This window comes from Lissotriton vulgaris, chromosome 9, assembly GCF_964263255.1.
Source record: "Lissotriton vulgaris chromosome 9, aLisVul1.2, whole genome shotgun sequence".
NCBI classification, from domain to species: Eukaryota; Metazoa; Chordata; class Amphibia; order Caudata; family Salamandridae; genus Lissotriton; species Lissotriton vulgaris.
Window position 1 is genome coordinate 348,518,578 of NC_141697.1, and position 18,590 is coordinate 348,537,167.

Sequence of the window (18,590 nt, forward strand, 5' to 3'; positions counted from 1 at the left end):
GATCAGTACCCCGTGAATTTCTCCTCATTCGTGTACACCTAACCAAAATGCAGTAGGTTCTCAAACAGATAACCCATTGCTGCTGTACTTCTGGAAGATTGCTGGAATTGACCGTCACAATGAATTTAGCGACAACAATTTGACAACAGTTTTTTTACTCATCATATAATTTGCTCGCATGAAACCTGGAAGGTAAAAGTATACAGGCTTTCAAACTACCTTACGTATGATGTTTTTGCAAAAAAGCTTACTCGGACATACAAGAAGAGGTCTTCTAATGTTAATAGACAAAGACATCAAGTTAGCCTCAGTTAGGATAAAAGGTAAAACTGATAATATCTCAGGAGTCTTAATAGGGCATAAAAGGGTAACTAATTAATAATTCTTAATGTTTTTTTCCCCCAATTCTCCTAATTAAGAAAATCTTGATTCCGTCATTTCTAGATGATCTTGAAACTATCGTAAAGCAACATAGATCAATCCCTGTAATTATCACAGGAGACTTTAACAACAGCCTCTTCTTTCCATATGGAAAATAAACTACACCTTAAGATTTTCTGGATGTTGCTTTTAATGTATTGTCTTCTCAACTCATTCTCCATACTGAACTACATAACGACAAACATCACAGAGCCTTATTCCTAAATTACTGTATGAGCAAGGATTCCACTTGCTAGATGGCTGATTTCATGCCGACCAACCAGCCCAACCTATATTTAACTCCTAGAACTCAAAAAGTATAGTAGACATTACATTTATTTCCATATTACATTTTGTAATACATAGATATTTTAGGATTATACCAAGGACAGAAAGGGTCTCAAACCTGCAACAAAACTCATTAACTTGTAAATATGGTGTTTGCGCCACTGCTAATTATCTTAAAAACATCTCCATGACTGGGACAAATAAAAAAAAACACTCAAGTGGGACATGTCTGTGAACTTAAAAAGTCTCCACGTTTAGGCACCAATAGTTTGTCACTTCATGACTGCATAAGGAAACAAGGAGTACTCATCCACCACTTAATTGGAACCTGGACTGGGAGCAAGTCCTAAATGGAGTATATACCTTTATATCATCCAATTCTTCCTCTGGAACCTTGCTCCATCTGCAAACTAGAGTTATATGGTTGCATGTTGAAAAAAGATCTCATCTCTGCTGGCTCAGAAAACCTCTAAATATAACATCGATTCTAGAGCTTGTAAAATCAATCAGGGAGGGAAAAAAAGTCACAAAAAACAATAGAAGGACCTAGAGGTAAAGCATCAAGAAGCGTTTGGTCCCAAGTGTGTTTTGCCACACAACCATAGGACACCAAATCATTTTAGAGGTTAGTTGGTCATGGAACATGATCTCTCAGCACTGTCTCTGACTTCCATATACCATTTAAAACATGGTTCTCCCACATCACCTGCTTATATGCAGGCAACACTGGGGGAGGTTTATGGTTTTAAACTGCGAACAAGGAGACTTGGAGGTAACAAGAGAGCACAATTGCTCACTGATCAAAAATTGCCTCAACACAATTCCAATTAATATATTTTATTCGGACCCTGATCTCTGAAGACAATTAATCTTGACTCTATTCATCAAAGCACTCCAGACACGGCAAATTCCATCATCCTGAAAAGGATCAATGATTTATCCACTTAAAAGAAAGGTGATACTGACGATCCGAAAAACTATCATCTTGTTGCATTATTGTATGAGGAAGGGAAACTATTTGGAAACGTTCTGTTAAAATATATGTTTGACTGGGCCATTAATAGTAATTTGATACAGTTTGATGAAACCGGATTTGGGCCATGTGATTCCACATTAGACAACATCATGGTATGGAATCTTTTAGTCAATCACACCTTAGCAAAAAGCTGCCATTATTTGTTTGGTATATTGACTATTCCTCAGTTTAAGAATTGAGGAGCTAACCGTTCTTGTTGGCATTACATGACAACGACTTGCCACAATTCAAACTTTCTGAGAAACCCTCTCTCCACAGATAAAAGCTTCCAATGGGTTTAAGCAAGGTTGAATCCTGGTCCCTGGTTCCCCTACGGGGCTGCCTCCCAAGGTAGGTGGAAAAGGCACCTCATATTCAGCATATCCAAATGACATTGTCATTATCTCTTTAAGTCAAGCAGGATTGCAGTTCTACTTACAAAAACTGCAAAGAATTTAATGATATCAATAAATTAAAGGATAATCTGGCAAAAAGTAAATTTATGTCGTTTGGTAACTCTAAAAGTTACTACAGATGGAAAATTGATAAAAATATTATAGAACAAGTACGCAAATACAAACACCTTGGTGAGGCAGTGAAATATAAAATTGCTTGGACTGACCACATCATAAATAAAGGAAAAAATACCCAAATCGTTATGAATTCTATAAAAAGATTTTCGAAGATCTGCGGTAGCTGAGCAATTGATCAAGATTTACGAACTTTCAACATCACATTAATTCCATCCCTTTTATATGCTTTCATAATTTTCAAAAGCCATGCAATTATGGCCGTGGACAAAACTTACATGAGTGTGATCAGATCCTCATTAAATCTTCAGACATCTACACCTCACACTAAATTACGCCTTGAGCTCTCGCTTCCGTCCTTATCAGCCCTCCTTGCAGGAGTGTTGATGAAAGATGTGTGTGATTTGGTAAAAGAAATCTCCATTAAAAAGCTGATATTTATTGAATTATTAACTTTTAGAAAACATCTCAAAGAACTTCAGTCTTCTGAAGGTTGACAATCTCATACAAATTCATAATCTACTCCCTCATGCTGCAATGCTATACATCTCCCGTCTGAAACGCAAAGTTCTAATAAAGGAGTGCTTGAAGAGCAACGTTAAATTAAAGGATCTTTTACTTTTACAGTCCTATTAGCATGTGGAAGACACCCTGAACTCTTATTACAGGGTAAAACATGGGCTTCTTCTCTTCTTTTCTGGAACCTGGTCGTAAAACAAAGCACCTGCGCTTTCGTCTCTTACATTTCAATATTTCAATTTGCCTGCATATAGAATGTTCAGTGCTCTTGCAACTGTAAACTCTGTGGGTATAAGGATGACTCAATTGAACATCTGATCTGTTTATGCCCTGCTCCTTTAGAAACAGGTAGGAAACATCCCAACATCAGGATAATTAAATAGACAGCTACATTTTGTTTTTTTAGCAGAAGACTGTCAATTTATTGGCAAGCTGATGACATTTTCAAATTTTGCATACCCCATGCAACTGTAATATTGAGACATCATTGCCAGTAGCCAGTAATATGCTTCTAAAGATCTGTGGCTTTATAAAGTCCATACAATAAAAAAAAACTCTCTCACGCGCTCTGTCTTTACCCCCATTCCAGCAGGGTTGAGATGTTCCACTTTTATCTAGTTCCCACTTCCAAGGAGAGGATTTCTCTTAGAAATGACAGAACCCTGTGATCTTACTTGATTGAATGTGAATCCAGCAGCCTGCCAGCCTCATTTATGAAACAACAAAAATTATAAAAACACATGCGGCTTCTTTTCTCAGACTCTACACAGGAACAGGTGACAGAAAACTGGCAATAACTCAAAAGATGCAAGAGAGTCTTTCTTTTACAAGGCAACTTGAGATTACTAGAATGGAAAACAGGCATAAACTATTGATTGGTTTTGGTATTGTCTCCGACTCACACCCTCTGCTTGCTTTGCCGTGAGTTATGAATTAAGAATAATCCTCCTGAAATACCTTTGAATAATTGTAATTTATCGTCCAACGCAAGCACCGTCCTGTCAATAAACAAATACAATTTTTTTAAAATCAATTCCAATATGTGTTTAGTACCTTGATATGGATGAAAACATATAATAAAACAGACAATGAATCAAAAACATTTTACCAGAATTGGATCTTTTTTTCTGGGGCATGGACATTTGGAATTTCTGAAGGATTATGGACATCTCAACTCCTCCCCCTCCCCCTGGCAGGGCTCGGTGGCAGTGGGCGCGCTAGTATATCTATTTGCCGCACACTTGCTCTGAAAGGGCGATGAGAACAATGTGCTTCAAACTCATCGGAGTAAACATGGTGTGACACATTTTTTGAAATGTAGTAACTGAAAGATAACATTTAGAATAAGTATATGCTCCGTTATGGTGATATTTGTATAGAATACGAATGGAAGCAATTTTTACCTGGGGTACTCAAACTGATCCTACTTTCAAGCTTAGATGATCTATAGTTTCATCAGCACCACGGGACATTCCAGGTGATCTCTCCTCTTAGTAGTCTAGATTACTCTTAGACTAGGAGGAAATTGATGAAATGTATAACTATTTTACGGAGTAATCTTACATTTATATATGACCGTTGTTAATCTTATGGCAGTGACCTAAGCATAATATGGCTGCTTACCATACAATAATTATCACAAAGCTTGATGGTTTAAGTGTTAACTATCACTTAGGATGAGTTGGACAAAGTCTTGTTTATAATTTTATGAAACCACTAGTAACTATGTACCACATTTCACCAAGATATTATGTGCTTCTATGTATTGCGTACATTTGCAATGTTGTGATGGTTTTAGTACCACAAAAAATTATAAAGTTTGATTGATTGGTTATAGCACAAAGCCTGTTAGTATTGTGGCCTCCTAGTTCTATTGGCTGCCCAGAGATGCTTTTCCACACTATACAGAGGTTTTCCCTTCAGCCTGGAGTCTGAGTCCTCCGGTGGTATGTTTTGAGTTCTAGGTTCTCATGCAACCCTAAGACTGTGTAGTTTAGTTTGTGTTGTGTAATGTTGAGCATTATCCCATTATATAAAATGATCACGTGCAGTCCTCCTTGATACCTGGATATCTTTTTTATATGGTTATTTAAAACAATTGCAAGACACAAAAAGAATGAATAACAATCATTGTTATAAGTAAACGAATATCAAATGACAGAAAAAGAATTTATAAGAATATACATTAAATATTAACAATTCTTCAAATACCTCTGGGTCCTAGCAGCATTCTAATTACATTTAGCAGGATCTAAGAAATAATTGAACCGGTATTATGGCAGCTGTTTGTTCTTCTTAATTATAAATACACAGGTCACAAGAATATTTAAAACAAATTGTGAACAAGTACTTAAAATGCAGATGATTATTCGGCTCTCCCTGAGTTAGCAGCTTTATAATAGCATTTAACAGAATCTAAAAAGGGTACAGAGTCATAAATAGAGCAGCTGATAGGTCTTTCCACATCTAAATATCAAAAAAAGCAAGCTGTAATGACTACAGCCCTAAAACCCCCTGTCTAGAATGTACTAAGCTTGAAAAGAACTACTTTTTAGAGCCAAAATGCTCATAAAACAAAGTTGTGTTGCGGTTAATAGTGCAAGAGCATTGTGCAAATAGGAAGAACAGTTCTAAGTCCTTTCTCCAACTTGTTGGACATTTCCTTAAATAATGGCATTAAGAACGTTACCCCCTACAAGCAAGGGGGACTGACATTCCACTTAGCCAGGTAATACCCGCTTGCTTCCATGAGCGTATTCTCATATTCTTGAAGAGTGCTTTCAAAAGGAGTTTCCTTTGCGCCAAGGGTTCTGGACGCATAACATATGGGTTGGTATCTCTTGTTTGTAACCACAAAACCTGCAGATTAAAGTCTGCGACTGACTGTTCCATGAGGGAATACAATCTGATGATTCCATATTACCAAAGCAAATAAGATGAATTGATACTTTAGTGCTAATGAAAAATGCTCTGCCAGATACCCCTGAGGACATAAGTTTGAATAGGAATTTATTACTGTCCAGGTGTGTCTCCTTTGCGCAAGTGCCTTTTTATCTGTTAGATTTGATGCAATTTGAGTTGCAGTTTTATAGCACTTGATTAAATGGTGCTTTCCCCATAGTTGCCTCCCATGCTTGTTTAATGCCTAAATCCTTAATTACCAGATTTAAGTGACTGCCGCAAGAGCCTTTTATATTGCTGTGTTGCTGTTCCTCAATTTCCCACCAGCATAAATTATTAATGGATCCCCTTTCCGAAGCTCCTAGTCTGCAGCACAGTTTTATAAATGTATTTTTGCACTGATATACTTGATTTCTTAAGCCAAATTCTAAGCGAATTTGAGCTGGTGAAGCTGACTTAGGGCTGATTTCAAGGTCTTATTAATTGAATGGTGTGTGTATAGTTGTAGTTTAGGAGAGGTGTTGCCTCAGAACTTTGCTGTTCACTAACACAGCTCTTAAGACAGTAACATACATGTTAGCCACTGGTTAGCGAAATTCATAACTTGACTCCATAGGTGGCATTTCTGATCTGTGTTGGACATATATATATAGGGTGCACTTTCTAAAGTGCTCTGCGGCGGTAGTTTGCGGTATTTGATAATGGCAAGTACTTCAAGAAATTATGTGGTAGCAACCTGCACAGCACATCTGTACTGGCTTGAATGCATGTGAAAAGTATGTGTAAAGTGTTCTCCAGCAGTAGATAAGTGAGAAGCTGAATATATTATATTGTGTATACTGCTGTTGGGCGCGATGTGTTCGCTGCTTATATGTAATATCTGAGCTTCGTTTGGAGGGTTGTGTGATACGATAATGTTTCTTAATACATCAATAACCAGTGAACTTTGAATGCACAACAGAAAAGTCCTTTCAGAGCCCAAAACACTCAGCCATCAAGTAGAAGGACCTAACAGAGTTGCATTTTTAAGAAGGTTTGTTACACAAACTGAGCATGAAGCAAGCAAACAAGGTGAAGCTGTAAGTCCAGATTTTCTAGCACCAAGTACTGTTTGATGTTAGAGACCGGACCTTTCTCAGATTCAATACATAGGAGCTTCTCTTCCATGACAGTGGGAAGAGGGATCACTCTACTTTGTATTAAGGCATTCCCCATGCAATTGATGGCATATATTCCTTTACCATCATGCACTGAGCCATCTGCCTGCTTTGTTTAGTAGGGATAACCTTTTGTATTAATACTATTGCAGTCTACAATATGGTAAAACGCAAAGGTGATGGGTGGAATGCACCCAACTAGTGTCAGCCACTGGCAATTGCTTACGTAGCTTAGCATTCCACCGTTTGTTCAACTTGTCTGTTTGGACAGAGTAAAGAGTCTGCAATTTATGACATGCAGAGGGACATTTGTAAGGGGATCAGGACCATCCTTCGGACCTGAGCTCCAGAGTGACAATGCCATCACAGAGTGCACCCGCCACCTCTGGGCAGGGTCATGGTCTCCTTCAAGAAGAGAGGTGTCTCTTTGTGCAAATGAAAGAGAAACATTTGCAGCTGTCTTTAGCCTACACCTTCTTTGTAAATGGAGTGAATCTTAGGGCCATATGTAGGTAATCTCTATTTACCGATTCTTAAATACTGAATTTTACAGATTCGGTAATATTTGGTATTACTGAATCAGTATTTACCGATTCGACCTGGAGGCCCATAGGAATGAATGGGAAGCCATTCACTATTACTGATTCGGTAAATACCGAATCGGTCATAGGGGGAACATATTCAAGGGTGGCAGGGTGTCACATTGACACCCTGTTGCACCTCTGAATCGTGCATGTGTGCACATGTGGTGCACATACATGCCCTAAGGTCATGTATGTGTGCCACAAGGCACTGAGAAAAAAAAGCGAAAAATTGCTTTTTCAAAGGTATTCGGTATTTACCACCAACTTATAGTTGGTGGTATACAATGAATTCTTAAGGCTAAAAAGCACTTACTTGAGTGCTACCTACCTAGGTTTTAGGAATCGGTAATTTACCGATTCCTCAAAATAAGGAATCAGTATTTTACGGATTCCTTAAAATAACGAATCAGTAAATTACCTATTCCTTATTTGCAGCCTCCTACATCTCAAATCCCTAAATACCGGTCGGTAAAGGTGAAATTTACAGAATTTCTCCATTGCCGACCGGTATTTGGCTACCTACATATGGCCCTTAGTCATAAAGTGAGTTTGCACAAGGTACTTTGAAGTTATAGTACAATAAGCAAATAACTGCACCACAGGCAACAAAATCTGCACCAATTGGTCCAGGTTAGAACTAAAAACGTGTGATTGTTTTTTATTGACGAGGTTTCGGCTCAACCTTTTCCACTATCTCTTTGCTCAACCTCTTGGCTCCCACAGAGGTCAGTGCCTCATGCTCTGTGGCTGCAACAGTGATTCTCCTCAGGACATGATGCACTTTTTAATTGTTTTGCAGTTTTTATGATGTTCCTAGAAAATTATTTATTATTCCTATCCTTAAAAAAGCTGGTTTCAGGAGGGTAAGACCAGCATTTATCTTTTTACAACTCCTCTCTAATGACACTGGTTTGTACACTCTCAATTTTTTACGGGTTGATCTCAGACTCAGGTCAAGTTGAGATTAATTTCTGTATTGTAATCTATGTATTTTTACTATAAATTCAGTGTAATTTGATGTATCAACACTTCCTAATCTGTAGTTTGGAAGACATTTTTAATCATGTTTGTTTGACTTTTATGGTTTTATTCATAAACCCGAAAAAAGTTTGTTGATGATGACCTAAAAACGTGTGTCTTTGCTTCAGTAGGCTCCAGCAGAAGAGAAGGAGTAACTGCACACGTCAACCTGTCTGCCTCATCCATGCTCATGATTGCGATGCAGTACACATCAAATCCTGGTATGTAGGTCACTCTATTGAACCAATTTCTCCACAATTTTACTTTAAGGCTACCTTTACTCACTTTACTGTACCTTTTCGTACTATCCTCAAGCCTATCATAATCTGTGGAAGTCAATTCAAAGTTATTTCGCAAACTCCACTCTCTACTAGTCTACTGTATTTTCTCTTTTATGTGCTTCTATTTTTGTCTAGTCGAGCACTATTCTATGCAATCCAATCATTGTTAACTTCATTCTGCTCTGATCTAATCTGTTTTAGTTTTTATTCAACAAGAACTTTACTCACCTCCAATTGTACTTTCCTATTTATTGGTTGTAACTTTACCATTCTCACTTCCACCTATCTCTGCTCTACCAACCATGTTATATTCTTCTCTACTCTACAGATCAAATTATGCTCTAATATATAGCCCCCATCCAAATGTACTTTACGTTTTGCTACTCCATCCCTCATTAGTTCTTCTTTCATCTGTTACACTATTATTTCCCACTTTGCTTCATCCTGTTATTCTTTTCTTGACTCTATCCCACTCTACTCAACTCTACTCTCTTACTTTCTATCCTTCCCCACTGTATCCTACTCAATTTACTTATTCTTTGTTCAACTGCATTCTAACCTGCTTCATTATATCCTACCACTCTTTAGAACTCTTCACATAAATTACTCTATACTGCTTAGTGTGTCATTTGCAAAAACATATAAGTGCAAGAGCCTGTTTTATTTTAGGGGGTCGCCATGCTGATGCCACCTAATGTAAATGCAGAGGTTTAACTCTATAACTAATACAAACAAATTGTTGACTCTTTCATTGACATTCTGCTACATTGTTCCTATGGATCCAGAGAGCAACGAGTAACATGCCATAGTTCCTCATCAAGGTCTCAGCTACAAATCCATTTAAGGCTTACATTGCCCAATTCGTTCGAAAGAGCTGAATTCCAGGTTAATGCAGAGATCTGTGCCAAGTTGTCACATGTCAGCCAAGAGCAACTTCTTCATTTCTGTTTTTCTTCATATTCTGGCAATTGCAACCAAGACAGAATACATTTTTATTTGCCAACAGCTACAAACAAGATGCAATGCAAGCCTCGTTTAGTGAAATGAACCGTGATGTCTTTAAACCCCCAACTTTCACTGACTGCCAAGTAACTTGGATTCACTCTAGATATCCACCTCAACCCAAGGAACACCTTACGAAAAAAACACAAAGTCAGCCCATTACTATCTCTCTTCTAAAGAGAGCCAAACCATTCATTCGAGAAAGTGACTTCAGAACCCTTGTACTTTCCCGCCTGAATTGTGGTAAGCCTCTACTCTATAGCCTCCAAAACTCCACACTGGCACCCCTTTACAGCATCCTAAACAGTGCAGCACTTCTTATCCAAGGCCTGAAGAAATAGGATTGCACCACTCCCACCCAGATGGAACTCCATTGGTTCTCCTTGCTGGCTTGCATCATCGTCAAAAACCAGCTGCATTATTTACAAAGTCATCACAAACCACCCCCTCGCTTATTATGCTCACCATCTCAGGTGGATCTCAACACACGGCAGTTAGGACACCATCAGGACAACATCCCCATATCCATTAGGCCTGCCCCAGTACAGCTCCAATTTAGGGAAGAGTTGAAGATCCACCTCATTAACAAACATTACATGACAATGCATTAATCATCCACAACCTAGCTTCCTCTCCTCTTACCCATTCAATGTAAGCTTGTCTATGACCATGCACAGTACTCCGCTGCCTTTTGGCTAGGTTCACTCTATAGAAATAGCATATACATACGTACTGTTGGAGCCCTAGGGGCAGATTTAAAGTTTACGTAAAGGAGGGTATTCCATTGGGATGGTGAGGGACATTGCCCCACCATCCAGAGGGACCACTGCCCACCAAATCTAGAATTGTTCACTGTCCCCACTAACAACTGTTAACATTGACAGGGACCGCCATCATAGCATGTTTCTATCTATGTTGTAAAAGTTTGACAGACAGCTCCGTCAAATAGGACAGCCACCTGTCAAACATTTATACATGTTTTCATTTTTCGAAAACAAACTCCTGTACTGGCTTCTCTCCACCTATATGAGCCTAGGATAATTGGAGGACTGCAATGTTCGTATCTGATTGTACTCTGCAAAAGCTAACTTTTCTGTACTTCAGATACTGCTTCCTTTAACTTCATCCATGCTCATGACGAGCTCAGCTCGTCATGAGGCACGGTGCTCCGGTGCTCATGACGAGCTAAGCTCGTCATGAGCCGTGGAACGCTCACACACAGGGATAATTCCCCTGCTGTGCTGAGCGTTCCACAGGAACGGATGTGGTCATGACGAGCTCAGCTCATCATGAGCACACGAGCACTGTGTCTCATGACGAGCAGAGCTCGTCATGAGCATGGGGGCGCTGTGCGCGCGCGCCGCCCCCCAGCACAGCGGGGGAATCACCCCCGCTGCAAAGGGGCTAAAACTATACTTTATCACATGTATTAAAAGCTTTCTCTACTCCATTCTATCCAATACTGCGGAGCTGTGGTCTGATGTATCCTAAGCCACTTCATTTGGCCTCATTTTGTCCTTCTATCCTTGATTATGTTCCCTTTTTCGGTATTATAATTGTCTGCCATTTTATGAGTTATCCTATCATTCTTTATCATTGCTAATCCATATTCCTTCTTTTCTAATAATGCTTTTTCTGATAAGTAGCCTTTAGGTGCATGGAGGAGAAAGCGGACGGAAGATTGCCGTTTAGATTATAAGAGAGCAATGAGGAAATATAAAAACGCGCTGAAGGATGCCAAAAGGAGCTTCTTCAGTGATAGGATCGAGAGGGCAAGCAACTCACCAGGGGAATCCTTTAAAATTTTTAAGGAACTCCTGAAAGCCCCAGTCCCCCCAGTTGTTCATGACAACCCGCAGGAAAAATGTGAAGAACTTGCGGACTTCTTTCATTCGAAAATAGAGAAGATCCTACTCTCATTGCCGGCGACATCTCAGCTTTCTGAGTTGAACCTCAGCCCGGTAATATGCCCCGTTGAGCTATCCTCCTTTGGCCCCTTTTCAGAGGCAGAGGTCACTAAAGTTTTGAAGGGGATGAAAAGTGGGTCTCCTAGTGACCCAGTGCCCATGAAATATCTTAAACTAGTGGCAGACACTTTATCCTCCCCGCTGTCTGACCTCATTAATCTTTCACTATCCCAGGGCACAGTGCCTCAGAGATGGAAAAAGGCGGTGGTAAAAGCACTACTGAAGAAACCAGGCTTAGACTCTTCTAATTTGGCCAACTTCAGGCCGATCTCACTTCTGCCTGGCTTTTCTAAAGTCGCAGAAAAGTTGGTCAATCGTCAACTTTCTTACCATCTTGAGTCCCATCATCTGCTGGGAGATTCCCAGACGGGCTTCCGCCCTGGTCAGGGAACGGATACAGCTTTATTGGCTGTAGTGGAGGAAGCTAGGAGCATTCTTGATTCAGGAGGGTCAGTGGCAGTGATCCTCCTGGACTTGAGTGCTGCCTTCGACACCGTAAGTCACCAGGTGCTCCTCCAACGTCTGTCAGAGGTGGGCATTACGGGAATGGCCCTGAAGTGGCTTGAGTCCTTCCTCTCAGACCGTTTTTATCAAGTTTGGGAAGGGGTAGAGCAGTCGGCCTTGTTCCCTCTTCAATGTGGAGTCCCGCAGGGCTCATCTTTGAGCCCTACCTTATTTAACATTTACATGACTCCGCTTGAAAGAGTGGTCGCCCCTTCAGGAGTTAAGATCATCAGTTATGCTGATGACACTCAGCTGGTGGTAGGGCTCACCCAGTTGGCGGAACAACCTGAAGTCCTTCATGACTGCCTTGCCAATGTTCATCGTTGGATGTCCCACTCTGCCCTCAAGTTAAATGGGGAAAAGACTGAGCTGATGCTCCTGGGAAAATCCAGTCCCTCTATCATTGCTAGCTGCTGGCCTCGGTCTCTGGGCGACCCTCCATCCCCCAAGAAGGAAATCAAGACCCTGGGAGTATGGTTGGAGGAGGAGCTGTCCCTTAAGACTCACGCCAGGAAGACCGCAGGGGTGTGCTTCGGCTTACTTCGGTCAGCTCGCAAGGTTTTACCACTGCTCCCTGATTCAGCAAGGAAGCTTCTGATTCGTGGTCTAATCTTGTCGAGGCTTGATTATGGGAACGCGGTGTTTCTCGGTGCCCCCGAAGCGACTTTGAAAACCCTCCAACAGGTACAAAATGCAGCCGCTAGAGTGTTGATGGATGTTCCCAGAAGACATTCAGCTGCTCCGGCCCTGAAAACCCTTCACTGGCTCCCCGTTAGGGAACGGGTGAAGTTTAAGGCGCTGTGCACGGCCCATAAAATTCTGCATGGTAAGGGCCCACCGATTCTTGCCCCCATGGTACGCCCCTGTAAGCCCACACGCCTACTGCGTTCGGACCAAAGACATCTCCTGCAGTCAACTAGAGTAAAGAGAGCTCGCTCTGGGGGCAGGCATTTCTCAGTGCAAGTGGCGGCACTGTGGAACTCCCTCCCCTTTAAGATCCGTTCAGAGCCTAAGATCCTACTCTTTAGGAAACTTCTGAAGACCCATCTGTTTCCAGTGTAGTGATCGTTCGGGGCTTCTTTTTTGTTCTGTACTGCGCCGGGATGCCCCTGGGTAACTGAGCGCATTATACATTTTATATAATAATAATAATAATAATAAATAGACTATAACTAATCACACCGGATCCACATTCAAATATACACTAAATGCAAAATAGTGGACTTTCCTCACATTCTTTTATAATTATCTTGGGTTACTTGTGGGGACATCCTGCAATAGATTATTTTGAAGAAATACTTCAAAAAAAATTAGCTTTCTTAACGAGCTTCAATATATCCTTCGAAGGCAATTCTTTATGACCTGCTATTTCATTCAACAAAAAAGACCTACTTCATTGAGACAATGTTGTACCCATAAATAGTCCTATGGGTCGACAGGGCAGGAGAGTGACTCAGTGGGATTAACATCAAGCAATGGACATTCTATTCTACTTATTGTAACCATGCAGTTCTTTTGTCCCTGCTGTGCATTGATGAACTGTGCTTGGCACAATGTCATATGCTTGAGCATGGTTTCCATTGGACTCTATTAACTTGAATCAAAGTTTTCAATTGGAAAGTGCTTCTCTCCTCAGTCTTCTCCACCCTTTCTTAGCTCAACAGCCTTGCCTGGGTCTCCAGAAATCCGAGGGAATTGATGAAATACTGCTTTCTCCTGTTCCAGGGTGCCTCAAGGCAACAAGTGGAATAGCAGCCCTCTCCTCTCCCGCCCCCCCTCCTCCCTCTTGTCTCCCCCATCTCCGCCCTCTACCATCCGCCTTTCCCTGCCACTGCCCTCTCCATCTCCCTTCCCTTCCCCTCCCCTCCCCTCCCCTCCCCTCCCCTCCCTTCCCTTCCCTTCCCTTCCCTTCCCTTCCCTCCTCTCCTCTCCTCTCCTCTCCTCCTCCCCTCACCTCGCCTCCCCTCACCTCCCTTCCCCTCTCCTCCCTTCTTCTTTCTCATCTCCTCTCCACCCCTCTTAAACCACACACTTTAATCAAATGCATTCACAAAAGAAAATACTCGTTTACTTTAATGCATCTAATCATGTTCTTATTCCTCCTAGTTTATCACTGTCAGTTGCTTGAATGCCTTATGAAATACAAGCAAGAAGTTTGGAAGGTAAGTCAGCATGGCAAGCCGCTTTCATTGTGAAATTAAAATGACAAATTCCATGCCAAAATTATTCATTAGCTTTACGATGTACACCTCATCCTGTATATTTTGCAAGATGAGACCAGCCTCTAATACAGCAAAAGGTTCGTACAGTCGGGTAATTTTCAGGGTAATCAAGTGGTAGTGTGCTTGGAATCTTAACTTTTTTTGTAAGTCATTCTATTCATGGGGACCCAGAACCTTGCATGTTTTGCATCTGTGTTCCTCCCAATTAAGATACACAAAACACATTCGTGCAATGTGATTGGGTTGAATTTCTATGCTACTCAAAGGCATGTGGGGAGCAGACCTTGTTTGGATATGGGTTCTCCCAGTCCCTGAAGACCATGTAGATGGTCATAAAAACTTGAATGAGAGCTGGTAGAGGGACATCGGGAAAGGCGTAATATAGCTCTGCCTTTTAATGTTCATACACATCCTTTCCCCTGTTATATGCCTTTTGAAGTCTTGGACAGACTGATGAAGATGACGTTGCCACAGTCCATGCTAGACAAATATCAAGGATCTGACTTGTTTCAATCAATGACCAACATAAAGTATTACAAGCATTTCCCTTAGCATGGATAGTATCAAGGTTTGATATTTAACCACCACCATTATATAAGGTTTTGAAAACATCTTGGTGTAAAAAGAACAGAAATTTTGGAAAGTAGATTTGACATTGGAGTGGTACAGTTTTAGGAAAGGCACCATGCCAGGGTGAAAAGGGTGTTGGTAGTGTGAGGTATACTGTTACTATTGAATTCAGTTATTCTGCGTCTTTATATACATTGATAGTGCCCAGATTTTTCACAGGAGTTTTACACAAGGCTATAAATACAGGTTGATAGCAAACACAGCAAGGTGATGGACGGAGTGCTGAAACATTTCAGGCACTCACCCCCCGTCAAGAGATCTGGGTTAAATCCATCGTTTTTTGCTCACCATGCCACCCCAATTTGGACCCAGCCATATGCAAATCAATCTTGAACCTGCTCCCCATGGGAACAATCCAGCCCAAAATGCCAGGCCAGGTCCTCCCTGGACCGGAAACAAGCATAATGGGACCTGTTTCCAGGTATCACACCTCATCTGCCAGGCTAGCTGGAATCCAGTGGCACAGCGAGAAAGGGATCCATGTCTGGGAATACCCACGGCCACTTACGGCAAACAAAGCAACCACAGCAAGATGATGGATGGAGTGCCAAACATTTCAAACACTCACCCCCAGTCAAGATATTTGGGTTAAATCCATCCTTCTTTTGCTCACCATGCCACCCCTGTTTGGACTCGGCCATATTCAAATTAGTCTTCACCCTGCTCCCCATGGGAAGTGTCCAGCCTGAACTGCCTGGCCAGTTCCTCCCTGGACCGGAAATAAGCATTCTGGGAATGTTCAGCATCCTGTCCATCATCTTTTTGTGTGTCACCCCAAGTGGGAAAGGTATGCTCAGATTTAGGTCCTGTGTTTAGTATGATATTGGATTCAATATAGTCCCGCTGATGAGGGGTGATGCCCTAAAACAGGTCCCAGAATGCTTGTTTCGGGTCCAGGGAGGATCTGGCCTGGCAGTTCGGTCTGGATCTTCCCATGGGGCACAGCGTCGAGACTAATTTGTATATGGCTGGGTCCAAACTGGAATGGCACCGTGAGCAAAAATATTAAGGATTTAGGCCCAGATCTGTGTACCGGGGATGAATATTTGACATTGTTCATCATTCTGTCCATCATATTTTTGCGTTGTTATAAATACAGGTTAACATAGATTCGAATATAGTGTTTGCAGATTTACATTTAGCAAGTCATTAGGTTTCCCAAAGACATCATTTTATCTACGTCATAGCATCTGTATACCAGATTATCACACCCGTTTTGACATCAAGACCTAGCAGAAGGTAACATTTGCACTACCTTTGACTCCAAAAAGTGCCAAATGTACTTTTATTTAACCAACCTTTATTGAATATTATTGGTTAATACTTGGTTGACTTCTGGGCCAAACAGCAAGTTACTAAAAAGCAGAAAATCTAAAGCTGTACCTACTTTTAAAACTTCAGGATGCAGCAAGGTAAGGGTATCCGCTGTAACGGTCGAATGACATCCTTTATGTTTCTTTAAAATTTTTAAAGTATATACAAAGAAAAATATTGGTGACAGAATGCACGTTCAAGAAGTGTGCTACATATAGAGGAGGAGCATACCTATAGGTGACAAAAAGGAATCATAGGTAAATAAAAAACACAGGGTAGGTAGCATTATTCATATAAAGGTCAGTGCAGCTTGACTATTGCCAGAAGTTGGCACAGATGTTGGACAGTAGAAGGATCCATATAGAAAGATAGCAAGGCAGAACTGCATTAGTGAGCAAGAAACAACACTAATCAAAGCTGAAGAAGTAGGAACCCACTGATAAGAAAAAAAAGCCACATCAACAACTACCACTGACTCAAATCCCAGTACAAAAGGAATTGTAAAGCTCAAAAAAGAGCTCTTAAAGTAGTTGCAAATGTAACACCAATGAATCTTCATGTCCAAGCAGGAAGAAAACCAACATAACTCTAAAGGATAGCCTGACAGAATTTAGATCTTCCTTATTTATAATCACTGGGAGCTGTTGATGACTGTAGCAAAGCAGTACACGAGAAGCTTAATGAAGTATGAAATACATCATTCTAGATGGTTAACAGTGAATTGCCAGGATATTTTTCACCGAGGGCTTCTGAGTAACATCAAATAGATTACAAGAGCAAAGATCGAGTTTTCTGCAATGTCACTCAGAATCCCGAGGTGAAAAACATCCCCGCAATTCACCTTGACCAGTCTATAATTTTGTTTTATTAATGGACCACAAAATGATCTGCCTGTACTTTTAAGAGCTATGCATAGGCAGAGGAGTAATAGGGGAGGCATAGATAACACAGCCGCTCCTCCCTGATCCAAATGTGAAAAGACCATACCTTACCTGCCATCCTAAACAACCCCTACCACCTTCCCTGCCTTTCTAGCCCCTCCTGCAGTTTTGCTTTCAATTAAGGCCTTTGCGACGTGGCAATAGTGGGAAGTGAGTTTTGTAATCAACTGCTGCTACATAATAGCAGTGAGTTACCATTAAGAATCTGATGTAAAGGATAGAGGCTTTCCATGCTTAAACAAGAGGGCATAATGCACAGATAGAAAGGTGCACGTGACTGATGAAACACAACAATTAATGCAAACACTGATCCACAGAACAGGAATGGGGGGACAATGTATGTTTCTCCAAATACAGTGTATTTGTGCCTGAAATTGGAAAAAATGCGGACAAGGCCCGGCATACCCAGTCCAGCAAGCTAGTCCCCATTCTGGGAACAAACCTCAAAATTGCCCGACTTTGGTGCGAGAATATCACCAGGAATTTAAGCTTCCTGCCCCATGGCCTCATCTGTGAAACTTGTGATCAGGGCCGAAAACTGTAGAATACTTCCTTAGTATAAATACACCAAATAAATCCATCAAGAATCAGTGAAACAATTCTCATTGGTTTGTAGTAGGTACAAGATAGTCTTTCTGCTGACTTCCTTTAGACCAAAAGTAAGAAAAGGCAAGTCCTAGAACTGCCCTCGTACCTTTGTAAATGGGCCATTAGATCCAGGTGTTTGTTGCAGTAGGATCACTGACAGAATATATGAACTAAAAATATTGTGTGGACAGAACATTGTGACAAAAATATCAAGAATTAAAATATGGAGACGGTAAGTGCAAATAAGTAAGCACAGATTTACTATTTTTAAGTCCACATCTACGTACCTTGAATATATATATATATATATATATATATATATATATATATATATATATATATATATATATATATATATATATATATATATATATATATATATATATATATATATATATATATATATATATATATGAAGAAAGCAGTCCCTCTTGTAAAGAAAGGCAGGAACCTCTGCGGGGATAAGGCAAAACTCTTTATTTTCAAATAGATGGCGGATGCATTTCAGCCGGTGTGGCCTCTTCAGCGCCTGCGGTGGTGAAGACGGGAGTCCTCACGCTCTGCAGTTTTAAAAGTGCACCCCTCCGCACCGGATAGGTGAGAATGTCAGCTCCGCCCCTCAGCCAAAGGTTTCACAGGTGGTAATGTTCAGGGTCCGAAGAAATCAATGGACTCCAATGCCCAGGATGCAACAGTGGCTCCCAGGT

The 18,590-nt window shown here is 40.9% G+C and overlaps 1 protein-coding gene across 1 annotated transcript in view; it reads left to right on the forward strand.

Moving 5' to 3' along the window:
* UNC79 (unc-79 subunit of NALCN channel complex) overlaps positions 1-18,590 on the forward strand; it is a 644,685-nt gene that overhangs the window by 52,020 nt on the left and 574,075 nt on the right. Inside the window, exons 5-6 of the mRNA XM_086937713.1 lie at positions 8,566-8,655; positions 14,295-14,350. Of these exons, the coding sequence (XP_086793839.1) occupies positions 8,566-8,655; positions 14,295-14,350 (146 nt within the window). The remainder of the gene's footprint in view (positions 1-8,565; positions 8,656-14,294; positions 14,351-18,590) is intronic.